Source organism: Quercus suber, unplaced genomic scaffold, assembly GCF_002906115.3.
Source record: "Quercus suber isolate HL8 unplaced genomic scaffold, Cork oak 2.0 scaffold_501, whole genome shotgun sequence".
Lineage (NCBI taxonomy): Eukaryota > Viridiplantae > Streptophyta > Magnoliopsida > Fagales > Fagaceae > Quercus > Quercus suber.
In genome coordinates, this window is record NW_027069950.1 from 343,224 (window position 1) to 358,753 (window position 15,530).

The 15,530-nt window shown below is 33.6% G+C and overlaps 2 protein-coding genes across 2 annotated transcripts; one reads left to right on the forward strand and one right to left on the reverse strand.

Moving 5' to 3' along the window:
* Positions 1–229: 229 nt before the first annotated feature.
* Positions 230–1,730, forward strand: LOC112031166 (protein PHOTOSYSTEM I ASSEMBLY 2, chloroplastic; the record flags this gene model as incomplete). The annotated part of the gene is given in 3 exon segments (XM_065763273.1): positions 230–322; positions 936–1,067; positions 1,293–1,730. Coding segments are annotated over 2 exon segments (224 nt in total), but the record flags the coding sequence as incomplete, so codon positions are not given.
* Positions 1,731–5,667: 3,937 nt separating this feature from the next.
* On the reverse strand, positions 5,668–14,680 carry LOC112022477 (metal tolerance protein 4). Its single transcript, XM_024055087.2, has 7 exons — positions 14,319–14,680; positions 12,968–13,149; positions 12,233–12,431; positions 9,988–10,166; positions 9,739–9,889; positions 6,412–6,542; positions 5,668–6,112 (listed from the first exon to the last, which is right to left on the reverse strand). Exons 1-7 carry the CDS (start codon positions 14,530–14,532, stop codon positions 5,933–5,935), a joined length of 1,236 nt encoding a protein of 411 aa, XP_023910855.1. The 5' UTR covers positions 14,533–14,680; the 3' UTR covers positions 5,668–5,932.
* Between the last annotated feature and the right edge of the window lie 850 nt (positions 14,681–15,530).

Sequence of the window (15,530 nt, forward strand, 5' to 3'; positions counted from 1 at the left end):
TGATCTGTTAAAAGTCCTCGTGTTCCAAGAATTTGGCATAGTTATGGAGATTTTATCATGGTCTCAATGGAAAAGTTTTTCATCTCTCTCACCTTTTAATCTATTTTATGTTTTAATCATTGAATCTTCTATGAAAACATCACTATTTATTAAATTCTGTCACAAGTGGTACCCCACTCTTGTCTATAAGAAATTCAGTTCATAAGATATTCATTTGCTTTTTATTTAGGTGATATGTGTGGTGGTACAGGAAAATGGAAAGCTCTGAACAGAAAACGGGCTAAAGATGTCTATGAATTTACAGAATGTCCAAATTGTTATGGTATGTACTTTTTGACTGATACATTTGCATTAGTTAATTAGTTATAGAAGCAGGTATTTGCCGCTTTCAATTGTTTTTGTTGCCATTCTGAATACTCATTTCTCTGAACGTTATCTGATATTGGTTCTTTGACTAATGACTTGGGACATTTGGACATTCTTTAACGTTCAATAGTAGTGAACACATTCCATTCTTCTTTTCTTGGCATTTTCTGCTGAGGTTATCCCTCCAAATGGAGTCAATTGCAGCATTTGAAATCATGGCCTCATATCATAGTAGCTGAAAGTTTTATCATACATGAAACTGGATAGACACATTCCCCATCTTAATTATGGAGGTAAAAGGCTATCACTGTGAGAGCGTGGCAGGTTGGAGTGGGCTTCACATAGCATAGCCTGTCCCTACAGAGAGTGGTGTATTCTAATTATCTAACTGAACATTGTTGCGTGGTAAAAGGCATTGATTTTAACCTCTATTCGTTTTAATACTGCTGTTCCAAATTGTCAAATCAGCTTTATTCCTTTAAAAACAAAAAAAACAAAAATTTCCCTCTCTCTGGTAATGTGGAATCCAAGTACTTCGAATTGTGTTACTAATTTCTTGTTATGGGCAGGTCGAGGAAAACTTGTGTGTCCTGTTTGTTTAGGGACTGGTTTACCGAATAACAAAGGTCTTCTTAGGAGGCCTGATGCAAAACAGTTACTTGATAAGATGTATAATGGTCGGCTGCTACCAAAATCTTGAAGTAAGTTCTCTTCCAAATTAATTCCCTGATTATTTGATGATGTTGTTGGTGTTACACACACAGCATTTATCTTTTAGCAGTGATTCTGTATTGTATATATGGTATTATATACAGTTAATGATGCTTGGACTGCATTCATATCATTTAATAGGCCTCCCCTTGAATTGCATAATTTTGATGGATGTGGTTTCCTTATTTATAAATTTAAAATTTGAAATGCTGCAGTTAGAGGCTTTTTGATCACAAGAATACACTTCAACTAGTTGGAGAAAGAGAAGGCACAGAGAGTATAGAGTACTTGTTACACTCCCAAGTGCAGCACAGATGTAAAGCTTTTTTCCTGTTGAGTAATCATCAGCTCAGTCTAACCGAATAGTCTATACTTGTGATAGTTCCATGCAATTTGGGCTTGATACCAAGCACTGGGAAATACCTTTTGTTTACTTTATTACTATAGTAATTCACTTAGCTGGAGGAGAAAACTACATGGTTCTATAATGCCATGTGATACATGATTATTGCATTGCCAAGTACAAAAGTTTTTTATTGATTTGATCAATCTACAACACTTGTGGTGGACTCGTTGATCATCACAAATTGTGAGCATTACATGAGGCACATTTGTTTGTTGTGGAAAGTGGACTTTGTTACTGAGCTTTACAATGTGTTTGAATTGGGTGCATGTTTTTTTTTTAGATGCATATGAAAGGTTTAGCAAGAAGTCTTTAGGTAAGGACACACTTCAAAGGGTAGTAGCTACTCAATGCACAATCCCAAAAGGGGGTTCTGACCAACATTAGCAGCCCCAACACTCCTTTTATATATATATATATATATATAGAAAAGATTGTGATATGTCAGGTTGTCTTGGATGCTACAATGTTGACATTGTTGCGTGGTAAAAGGCATTGATTTTAACCTCTATTAATTTTAATACTGCTGTTCCAAATTGTCAAATCAGCTTTATTCCTATTTTTTAAAATTTCCCTCTCTCTGGTAATGTGGAATCCAAGTACTTTGAATTGTGTTACTAATTTCTTGTTATGGGCAGGTCGAGGTAAACTTGTGTGTCCTGTTTGTTTAGGGACTGGTTTACCCAATAACGAAGGTCTTCTTAGGAGGCCTGATGCAAAACAGTTACTTGATAAGATGTATAATGGTTGGCTGCTACCTAAATCTTGAAGTATGTTCTCTTCCAAATTAATTCCCTGATTACTTGATGATGTTGTTGGTGTTACACACACAGCATTTATCTTTTGGCAGTGATTCTGTATTGTATATAGGGTATTATATACAGTTAATGATGCTTGGACTGCATTCATATCATTTAATAGGCCTCCCCTTGAATTGCATAATTTTTGATGGATGTGGTTTCCTTATTTATAAATTTAAATTTTGAAATGCTGCAGTTAGAGGCTTTTTGATCACAAGAATACGCTTCATCTAGTTGGAGAAAGAAGAGGCACAGAGAGTATAGAGTACTTGTTACACTCCCAAGTGCAGCACAAATATAAAGCTTTTTTCCTGTTGAGTAGTCATCAGCTCAGTCTAACCGAATAGTCTATACTTGTGATAGTTGCGTGCAATATGAGCTTGATACCAAGCACTGGGAAATACCTTTTGTTTACTTTGTTACTATAGTAATTCTCTTAGCTGGAGGAGAAACTACATGGTTCTATGATGCCATGTGATACATGATATTGCATTGCCTAGTACAAAAGTTTTTTTTATTGATTTGATCAATGTACGACACTTGTGGACTGGTTGATCATCCCAAATTGTAAGCATTACATTAGGCACATTTGTTTGTTGTAGAAAATGGACTTTGTTACTGAGCTTTACAATGTGTTTGAATTGGGTGCATGTTTTTTTTTTTTTAGCATTTCAATGTGCCTGTTCTATAAGATCAGTCTAATTGGTTATAGGATATGACAGATCACATAAGGAATCTGTGAAACCTGTTTTACTTGCATTTCCATTTTCAACTCAGTAGGACCTCAGAATACATGGAACTGGATTACCCATCTTGTGACATGGTAGCCACATGGAAGTAAACATTTTTATCATAGCCAACAGAAAAGGAAAGAGAGAGGTAATGAATCAAATGTTTTAAAGTTTGGTTCTGTTTCCTCAGGCCTCTAAGCCAAGGATATTATATCCTGATTATGTTCCCAGCTTTATTATATCACTTGGCAGTTGGCTCTGCTTATGCCTATGGAATGAATATATGACTGGGACACTTGGCTTTAACCAAAGCTTTGCCAATTGGTTTTAGGTTGGACTTTAGGTTGGTTGGGTCCACCTGCCAAAGTTGGGACCACAGGCTCGGGAAACGTATGATGATCTCGTGATGTGGATGTCTAGAATCAGGAAACACAGACCAGTGATCCCTAACGACTACCGAGTCAATTCCATTTATAATTGCAAACTTTTACCGGAGAAGAAAACAAGTTTTCTATTTCCAAATGGAAAGTTTCTTTAAAAAAAGGGAAATAAATTTCTTGAAAATTCCACGCCAATAGAAGAATCCTATCTTTCAAATTCCATGACTAAGGAAGTTGAATATCAAAATTTGAACTTTATGAGGTGGAGAAGTATGACTAACTAAATTCAAAATCTCAAACACAACTAAATTGGTCAATATAACACTAATGTTATCTTTCCCGAGGGTTAATGAAATTCAATACAATTATATATTTAAACTTAATTGAAGAATCATACAATACTTAAAAGATCTGTATTTGTATCTATGGTTTATTAGAAGGACCATTGGTTATGTACACACATTCATACCCGAAAAAATTAACTTCTTCTATGCATGTATAACACGTTTACACTCATTAGTAGGGCATGCAAAAATGAACTTCTTAGATTAGATCAGATGCATGTATAACACGTTTACACCCGTTAATAGGGCTTGATGCATGTATAGCACGTTTTACACCCATTAATGGGGCATGCATCCGTTATGAGTGTGACTAATACATATGAAAAGCATGAAAAGTCTGATGAGATTACATCATTTTGTTAGGGTTGTTGGATATGTTGGCAAATTTTAATGTCAAAACATAGCGAATTTGGGTTGTATTAATAGAATTATATTAAGGTTAACTATAGGTTACTAGGTTAGAAATTGCTTAAAATTAATAGGCTAAACTACTACACATCCTTAGCGTAATGGTCGTTCCACAAGTCTTAAGTGCTTGTGGGGTGTGGGGGGTAAGGGTCGAGATTCAAGTCTCTATAAGGAAGTTTCATGCACTTATGCACTTAGATTAAGGTAAAGTAGAACTTTTATCTTGTATTTATATATATAAAAAAAGGACTCATGATATACTTAAAGATAATGAATTAATGGTCATTTGCACGTATCTTTAAAACCATAATGAAGTTTTCAATGAAAGTAATTTCTAGGAAAGTAGACATTTGGAGCTTCAAAACAAAAACAAATTTGATCTAGTTTAGTTCTAAAATGAGTGGGATATGGTTTTTTTGAAATTAATACAATTGTGTTGTTTTTGAGAGTTTGCTCGAGCTAGATTCTTGTTCGATTGAAACTACAATTAATAATATAATAAATTGGCATTAAAGGCCTGGATTTGCCTAATGATTTCCTATGCAAAACCATCCTTACCACACAAATTGAGGTGAGAGAGATTGTCCTATCAAGATTACTCTTTGTTAAATATTAGCATTGATGCACCATGTTGAATATGTTAGTATGGATGCGGAAGCGAAAGCATAAAATATAGAACACAATAACACACGAGAGTTACGTGGTTCAGCCTAACGGCCTACATACACGGAGAAAACCCTAAAGGATTACATTAATAATATATTATAGTGTAGTACAAATTATGTATTGCCTGAATCATAACATGTGTATATATAGTAGACTAAATTCTAGACTAATAGACTTCTAGTACAAGTAGGAGACTTGACTTGCACACAAAATAGAATTAAGCTTGAACTTATTCTAATGGGCTAATATATCTCTAACACTCTTAAAAAGTAAACTTTCTTGAGCCTAAACAGTTAAAAGAAACCCTTTAGTGTTTGCCTTTTGAGTTCCTTCCAAAGTTTCTCATTCAAAACACACAAGTTGTTTACTGTTATTAGTGAGTACACTAGCGTAGCTCTCCATAAAGTTCTTTGGATTACTAGAATTTCAGTGGTTGTGGACAACCACTTGTTTACCCAGAAAAAAAATCCTACGGATGGATACCTGGAGTAGTTTTTCCTCCCAGGGTTCATCAAAGATTTTCCACTTCCTTTTTTTTTTTTTTTTTTTTTGATGGGAAGATTTTCCACTTCCTCATCAAATTTGATTGCGCTTTTCATTGCTTTTAGATTTTGGTGATATTAACAGTGATTATGCAATCTAAAATTTTGTTAACACTAAAATTAATAATAATAAAAAATTAGTCACAGTTAATTAATTTATCAGCAGCTTAGTTATTAGGGTCTAAATAAAGTTTTTTCACATTTTAATTGTGAACGATTAAAAGAGCTTCTTACATAATATTTGTCTTTGTGCTTCCAACATAAAGAAAAAGCATTTGAAACCCAATGGAGGCCATAAATCATAATTGCACTAGCATGTCAAAAGGGGGACTATTAAAGCATTATTGATAGGGAATGAGCAAGAAAAGTGAGCGGCTTAGGCGAAGAGAACTATTTTCTCAAGTTTTAACACAATTCAGCTGGACCACATCTCATGAATCATGACCCTCTCTTAGCTTAGGGGCCAAACTCACTCATAAAATAAAATAAACTAAAAATAATTAAGGTGATCGATTTAACTCCACAATGTCAAAAGATTATAACACATCTTCCATGTCAGACTTGTCTGAGATATTCAAAATTCAAGTCTGATTGTTGGGTAGTCTGCTGAGTACAGAGTGCTCTGGCTTGTGATCACATTCATAATCAAGGTGAACAAATGCCCGCTCAACTTCCGGAAGTTTCTCTAGCTTCTCCTGCAAGGTCTCTCCGATGGCATGTGCTTCTTTTAGGGGTAGCTCTTCGGGGAGTTCAATGTCAACCTGTTTCAATAATATAATAAAGATCATTACTTTCCTAGATATTCAAAACTAGGATGCTTAGAAGAGTCTAATGTAACTTTGCAAAAATTTCATCTGCATAGCATAATAAAATTTAAAAGAAAATCTCCCACAAAATATTTAATTTGCAATTTCTTCAATGGCATCTCAAAGGGAAGGGAGGATCACAGTTTTGATGTCTTATTGTAGACTCAACTTTTTTTTTAAATGAAATAAAAGATTGAAGTCGTGATCAAAAGCTCGCCACTATTTATTTTTACTCAGAAATTTAAATGACTCACCTCTACAAAATAGAGAACACCAAAGGTGTAGGCACGGACAGTGTCAATACGCTTGACTTTAGGGTGCCTCATGACAAGATATGTTAGTTTCTGCAAGACTTCAGGAGGTGCAGACTGTCCCACGAGAGAAACTGGATCAAGAAACGCAGCTTAAAATAGTTCTAAATATGAAAATTACAGCCATGTAAAGTATATAAAGCATAGCCAAGCACAAATTAGAATTTATCAATAGTAAATGTTGTAGGACGCGCATTGGGATAAGGAAGTAGGCACTGTATTTATAACTTCAATTTCTGCAGAAAATAGATATTTTTCCTTCTTTTCCAAATATTTATTGTTTAGTTCTGGCACCAACCAGTATCCTGAATGCTACTTCCTTGATAAATTAAATATGAAACCAGAATTTATTTTGATATTCTTCTCTTCGTTTCTTCATTTTTCTGGGAGGTAAAACTAAAACCTTTTGAAGCATAAATGATTCAGATATAAGAATATCCTTCTTCAACCAAACTAATATATAAGGAAAGCACAGGTAAAAATAAAATGGCGAAAAACCCATTTTAGTCCCTACATCTTCACGCGATTCCCATTTTGATCCCTATCTTTTATTTTCATCACTTTAAGTCATTTTTTTGAAAAACGCGTTCCGTTTTAGTCCTTACCGTTACTCATTTAATAGAAATATCCTACGTGGCAAATGGTTCAACAGTAAATGCTGACGTGTCCATTAAAATGATATTAAAAAAATTATTTACATTTTAAAAAATGCCACATCAGCAATTTAATTTAAAAAAGAAAGGCCACATCAGATAAAAATTTCTAACCTAATTTTTTTTAAAAAGAAAAGAAATTAGTTAAATTAATTTGTGGGAGAGTTTCTTGTCTCGGCCCTCAATTAGAAGGAATTGTCTGCTTTGCTCATGGCTCACGGATTTGCTCAATCCCACATCAGGGAGAGACGCCTCCCACATGTGCCTTATAAGCTTGGTAGTGGTACACATGTGTCTTAGGCTCAAGCTTATAAGGCACATGTGGGAGGCGTCTCTTCTCGATGTGGGATTGAGCAAATCCGTGAGCCATGAGCAAAGCGGACAATTCCTTCTACTTGGGAGGCTGAGACAAGAAACCCTCCCACATAATTATTATTATTATTATTTTTTTGAAGAACATGAAGAACTCAGAACTATGTGTTCTTCATTTTCTTTCCCAACTAAGCTTGCCTAGAAAATTAAAAATTAAAATTTTACTTTTCTTTTCTTGCATTTTCTTAGCAACCAAACCCATAAAACCACTTAGATTTACAAAATAAAAAGACATGCCCATAAAAATTTACAAAACACAAACATTCAACAAGATTTTCTTATGCTTTGAAACTAGGGACAGAACTAGAATTCGAACCTGGGAGGGGCCAAAGCTTAAAACATTTTTTTTTTAATAAAAATAAAAACTAACATTTATTTCATATTTAACAAAATACTGCATATAAAATAAGTGTTTCTTAAACATTTGATATTATAAACATTTCGACAAAGTGTAACATACAAAATAAATATTTTTTAAACATTTCAACACATTATTTTTTTTTTTTTTTTTGGATGAGAGTTTGTCAATTATTGATGTTATACTTTCAGTCCATATTTATTCATTTTTCTTGTGGGTCAATATTTAAACATTTTAAAGGAGATCCAAAAATATATATATTTAAGGGAAATCTTAATTTTTCAGATTACATATGTATACCAAGATTTTTTTTTTTCTTTTAAATTTTATATGGGGGCCTTTTGGGGGGGTGGGGGGGGGGAATGGCCCCCCCGCCCTACTGTAGGTCCGTCTCTGTTTGAAACCAAACACAAAACTCAAACCTAGATTTTCGGCCTTTTTTGGCGTCCATGCACACCACAAACCCAGAAATCAACATCGGAATACAACATTACCACAAACCCAAAATCCCAGAAATCAACATACACTACAAACCCACAAACCCAGATCAACAAAACTCACAACCCACAAACCCACCGTCGAAATACATATCTCCACCATGATCTGCACCACTGAGCTAAGAGATAGAGAGATGAAAGAGAGAGACTTACCTATCTGGGATAGAGAGACAATGATATGTGAGTTAGAGAGAGTTTGAGCCATTTGGGTCTGAGTTTGAGCGGAGATGAGATTATGAGATTAGAGAGTTTGGGGTCATCTCAACTCCACAACCACTGATCTGGGCTCCAATACCGAATCGGTGACTGGGGTTTCGTACAACGGAGTCATACTGAATCGGCGACTATGGTGTGTTAACGAATTGGTGGACCTTCGCGATGGGTTTTCTTTCTTTGATGGCAACGGCGACCTCACTGAGTCTTGAACGAGTTTGACAGCAACAACCTCATCACTGAGATTTGAGAGAGTTTGGGTCAGATTGGAGTTTGGTAGTCGGTGGAGATGAGATTTTGAGAGAGTTTGGGTCTGAGAGAGATTTCGTCAAGGGTGAAGAGAGAAAGAGAGAGAATTAGAGATAGAGAGAGTTTAGAGATGAGATTAAAGAAAAAGAAAAAGAATTAAGGTTAAAGAAAATTTGATTTGATATGAGATTTGGGAAGCTTATTTTTGTGTTTGTGTTTGTTTTTTAATTAGATTAAAAAAAAAAAATCATTTTTCAATTAGATTTAAGTTTTGTTTTTAAAATTTTTTTTTTTTGGTTTAAATTTTCTAACATGGCTTTTTATAAAAAATTAAAATGCTAACGTGGCATATAAAAATACCAAATAATATTTTTTTTAATAATATTTTAATTGACACATTAGCGCCACGTCAACTAATGGGGTGTTCCGTCAGCCACTTAGGACTTTGCCATTAGGGCACTAACGGTAGGGACAAAAACGAGATCGCTTTTTTGATTTTAAGGACTAAAAGCGGTGAAAATAAAATATAGGGACCAAAGTGAGAATCGTGTGAAAATGTAGGGACGAAAATGGGTTTTTCGCCAAATAAAATTAACAAAAATCAATCAACATAAAGAGCCCAAATAGCAATCTCTGAAAGCATTGGAATTTAAAAAGCCTCTAACTTCAACAACTATTGTGATGAACAGTGAGAAATTCTTTAAAAGAACAAACATCCAAAGGAAGCACAACCTTTAATCTTGTAGGGATAATATGAGTTGTGGTAAAGGAAGTGGTGGCTGAATAGTATTGGACACAGAAGAAAACTTTGACAGAAAACTTATAAGATTTTAGAGATGAACTTCCTTTTTATTCTTTTTGTTTGTTTGTCAGAAACATGCAAAAGAGTGTGGGATCAAAGAGAATAAAAACGAGGTTGAAGGAGTACCTGCATTTTCAAATACAGTTTGAGACCAATTTATAATTGTGTACAATGCAAGGATGATGGCACCAGCGGGGTCAATCCACCAGAAAAATTCATTGGCAAGAAGAGCTGCAGCTAATCCAACCACATTAGTTACGACATCGAAAAAGTGATCCTGCACATTGGCATCATTTCAAGAAGTTATGCAGCTGATAGCTAGAAGGATAATACATATGACAGAAGCTTAAGAATATAAAAGTAGAGATAGGAAACCTTTGCATATGCGCGGACGATATCATTTTCTGAGCTTTTACAGTATATCCAGAGGGCAAGTTTTACTACAGTAGCAGATATCATGATTGTGCACATCCATATCAATTTACTTTTGGACAGTTTTTCAGAAGGTTCATCTTTAATTAGTTCTTCTGCAGCCTGAAGCAATACCTGAAAGCCTGTAAGAAAAATGGAAGGGTGTAACAATCCGAACCTTATCAAAAGGAATCTATTCCACATTCAGAGAAGAAAACCCCTAATAGTTTCATCAGGGTGTTTATTTTTGAATAAGTTGAGACAGAATATTATGACATTAGATGCAAATCTTTTGCAAGTTACAATTGTTGAATGAAAGAAGAAGCTTGTGAGAAACCCAAAGGACAGATTATCTTCTGCAAAGAAATTAAGCAATATTCTGAGGTTATGAACACAACTGAATACATAATTCTTCTTGATACTACGTCATCTAGCAATTAATTAATCAATGAGCGTAGCAGTTGCAATTAATTATTCTTTGAAAAATCTGATTTAGACCCTTATGTGTTCTAAAAGGTCTGATACCAATAGTTATAAAAAATAAAATAAAATAAAAAAATCTGATTTCAACCCCAAACACTTGTACAATGTATTAATCTGATTAGTTCAACAAGTTAAGTGTATTCCCAACAGATAATCCAACATGCAATTCAGCCACAATAATCAATCACCAAATCTAAAGACAGTAATAATAAAAAACAGTAAAAAGGCACACAAATTTATTAACGAAGTGGAAAGCCAATAAAAAATCTATACGTTATAAATCTTGTTATTAGAGAATATTACGTATTGTATATGATAGATGAGCGCTTTACTTCAATCTAGCCTGTGCTTGAGCTTAGCTCTTTACCCTTAATTTCAAAGAGGCCTGTGCGCTTGATGGTTTTACCAACACTATATAATGTATTGGTCATATGGCAATGGTCTCTCCTTCCTTTATTATGAGAAGGGAACTTCTAAATTATCTTTTGCTTAAGAGCAGTTACCCACTGAAACTTGAAGCAGGTGCTGTCCTTAAAAATAGAAATTCACAGAGCTTCTTCATAAGCAGCAGGGAAATGTGACAGGTACATCCACTAACTATATGAAAGTTCTGGTTAAACCCATCTGGAATTATATTAAGCTCAAGCCTCAAGCAGTCTCCAGAAAAATGATGAGAATGACCAATATAACCTTTTCTGGATGCCTAATTTCTCAGCCATTATATCCCCTGGCACTTAGATGTAAATTACAACATCATGTCAGGTCATGTGTCCAAACAAGAACAAAACCCAGAACATTTTAAAAGCTCTCTGCCTACCTCAAACTTCAAGTGAACATTGTATGTTTTATGCATGTTTAAACTGCAGGAGGAAGCTCTTATTCTTAATCAATCACAAAGGAATTTGAGTAAGCCACACTTTTCAGGAATAAGTTGCTAATGTGTCTTTCATATGTCCTTATCTAAATCATGCTTCACATGTATTCAAAAATGTATCAACAAACTTGCTAGTATTAAATAATGTATTTGGTATCAAACTGTTTAGGTATATCTCAATATTGTTGTGATAAGAAGAAGAAAGTTCGTTATATCAACCACAGCAGTAATTACTGATATGGGTTGCTTTAGAAAACTTTATGCATTCTGATTAACTATCCAGAAACCATTCATTAGAAGAATACCAAAAAACAATCCCTGTATTTTCTTTTACTTTTGTGTACAATATTTCATCAATTAGGAGTATTCATAAACATTTTTTTTTTTATATTTCACCAATTAGGAGTACAATATTTCAAGTTCCTATTTCTTTATTCTTAACAAGAAAAGCCAATTATTAAACATCGATTATGTTGCCTATGCTAGAAAGCTGATGTAATCTGGCCCAACTATCCAGAAACCATTCATTAGAAGAATATGAAAACTAGTACCCTGTTTTTTCTTTTACTTTGTATACTATATTTCACTAAATTAGGAGTATTCATAAACATTTTTGATCATTTATATAACATGTGATCAAGTTCCTATATTTTTAAACTATTAACAAGAAAAGCCAATTGTTAAAAATCAATTACATTGCATTTACTTCGCTTTATATGCCTTCAATAAAATGTAATTCGATAATTGGATAGGTTCAATTAACAAACAAGTTCACCATAAAAAAAGGTAGTCAACAGTGACATGACAGAAAACCAATGGAAACCTAAGGCAGGTGAAGGTACTGCAACATACCAAGTGTAGCCATGACAGCAGCAAAGATAATTATGCCTACTGGCTGCACCCTCAACTTTCCAATAGGATATTTGTAGATATTTATGTTCTTCATTGCCAGGTGAGTGAACCAAAGAATGCCACCGGCCATGAGATCAAGTAAAGAATCTAGTGTTGATGCAGCAATGGCCAAAGATCCACTCTTTATTGTGGCATAGACCTGCACATTGTAATGCATATTGTTATTCTGGGAGTTTGAATATGAGCAATGGGTTATATATATATATATATATTGATAACATAGGTAACCTTACTAAAGAAGATCCCTTTGGACTTGCCTCTAGCTAGAAACATATTATATAAAATGGTGATTTAAGGGTGCCCGGATACATGTCAATCAATTTAATACTTTTGTCATATAAAATGAATTATTTTAAGTGCTTTTTATCTCAAAGTATATATATTCTTCCAGAATATTGTTTGGTTAGATTACATTATTTTACAAGTTCCACCTTTGAGCTTTATCAGAAATAAAACTTGAATTTCCCCGAGCTTTTAACAGTTTTAAAAAAAATAGGGTTTTTTTCTTCATTAAACTCAACTGAAAACATATATCCTGTAAAACATGAACAAAAATGAAAGCCCGTCTTCTTTATATATGCCTCATAAAGTTTTAAAACACACCATCCAGGTCAGAGACACCTTCTTGGAGTCTGGTAGACCATGTAAATAAAAAAAGTTATATATCTACATCACCTTAAATGCCAGAAGTATTATATTTGCGTAATTAGATATCTTCATTGCTCTTTCATGTCGAGCATCTTCTTCAGCCTGTGCCTTCAGTTCCTCGTCATCAATACCGTTAGATGTCACCAAAGAATCGACTTCTTCAAAGGAATTCATGGTATTGATTTGTCTTTCATAGTACTCCCTTTCTCCTATAATGAAGACAATGCATTCATTCATTGTAAGAAAAGGAAGAAATTTTTAACATCACTCATGACTTTATATTCATAATCTCATTTCTTATTGTTCCCCAATTTAAATGAAACTTTAAATTCTTCTCCTAGCTACTTTCTAGGTCTACAGTACAATACATATATATGTGTGTGTGTGTGTGTGTGTGTGTATGTCTGCGAATTTAAAAACATATGTAGGCATATATGTACATCTAGCACTAAGGAAAAAAGAAAACCCAAGTCCAATATTCAGTTATATTTAGCCGCTCATGCTATTACACAAAAGCATGGTCCCCATATCGGCATAACATTTACAGTATTCCTATAGTATCAAAATGCAACGTAACTTACAAGTTGCGACACTAGGACCTTAATTGTATAAAACAGATGTACAAAAGTGCAGAAAGGGCAGTTTAAGGAAAAATAGTTTTTTTTTTTTTTTTTAATTATAATTCTTCTGTTGTTCTGCATAATCCCTTCTGTGTAATGGGTTTTACATGTGATTAGTTTTATGTTTTTTTTTTTTGGGGTAGAAATTCAATAATTTTTTATTCGATGTGTATTTTTGAATAATTTTTTATTCATGTCTGCAAAATCTCACAGTGATCGTATATCAATATATCTCATCTATAACATGGTTTAAATTTCCAAATTTTTGTATTTTAAAATTATGCAAAAAAAATGAGCTTATAAAGGAATAGTAAATAACATCTGATTAACACAAAATTTGGTACACATAAATGAAAAACAGATAATCTAAAGGTTGAATTTTTTAAAATATTACTTAAATGAAAAGTTATTGAGTTGGGTAACTTGATCCTTATATATATATACACAATTGATTGAGTTAACAAGCTTTGATTGATCCAAAACATCCCCTTTTTTTTTCATATTCAAATAGGCCTAACATTGACACCAATCACAGCATACACCTCAGCAAGTTGAGAGAGAGAAAAAAAAATGTGAAATGTTGTGTAAAAGTGTAAAAGACCAACAAAACAAATTCTCACGTTTTCAAGTTAAGAACAATGAGTTAAATTTGTTCTATCCTATGTACTTGTCTGTAAATATCATATGAACCCATTTCTTTTCCTGACAAACCAAACACAGAGAGAGAGAGAGAGAGAGACAGAGACAGAGACATAGACCTTTGGATAAGCCGGAGGCTTTGGAAAGGTCAAGGTCGAATGGAACATCAGACTCAGGGTCAATACCAGACCGAAGCTTATCAGGCAACCTTGACACGAACTCGCTCCTCAGCGAGTTCACCGAGTACCTCCGACTCAGTCTCCCCCAACTTCTACCGCTTCTACCGCTTCTACTCGCCCCCAGAATCGGCGATTTCAGATCCTTATTCTCCATCTCTCTCTCTTTCTCTCTCTCTCTGTCTCACTCTCTATGTCTCTGACTCTCTGTGTTCTTATTTTTGCTTTGTCTCTGTCTCTGTTCATGTGTCTTCTTCGAAGTTCATGTGTCTTGCCAATTGCCATATATAATACCTAGGATTTTTTTTATCTAAGTTCTAGAAAGGTTCAAAAAAAAAAAGGCCTGGACTTTAAATCAGATTTTGTACGGACTGTAATTAATGTCTCTAATTTTTAATTTTTTAATTTTTAGTCCTCTAATACGTACTCAATAATAAATAAATATAAAAAAGAATTCGAAAACGTACTTTTATAGTAATTAAATTGTAACTAAATTTACCAAATTTTTACTTTTCTATTCCATGGAAAGGAGAGGTAAAAAAATATTAATTTGTTTTTTATATTCTTTTTATAGTAAGAAGTTGGTAAGTAGGTAGTGATGGCAAGTACTTGTACTGCCACATTATTATTAATTATTATTATTATTTTTTTGATAGATGTACTGCCACATTATTAAATTATGTTTTAATTTTTTTTTTTGAGAAGTTTTTTTGAAAAAAAAAATATTATACTTTGTTATAATACTTTTGTATCTCACAAAGTATAATATTAATAATAGAATAGTTAACGGTTATCGGAATAAAGAAAAAAAAAAAAAAAGGTATCAAGATTTCTTTACGGAAACGGTGTTTTGTAGGTCTGTTTGATGGAGTGCGTCTTTTAGGAGTACCGAGTATATGTGCTATATGTTTGTGAGAGGCACGATTCATAAAACAGATGCAGTATATATTTTCACCTTTAGTAAGTGTCTGTTTGGGATAAATTAAAATTTTCAACTTACTTTTGCTACTATTTATGAATTTTGCTGTACATTTTAGTACTTTTTATGGGTCCCGCTCTACTATTCAACTAACTTTTATTTTCACCTACATATTTTTAGCAAAATTTTTTTAGTTTCAACTAAATAAACCGTTCTATTAAGAGATGTGGCTTGTA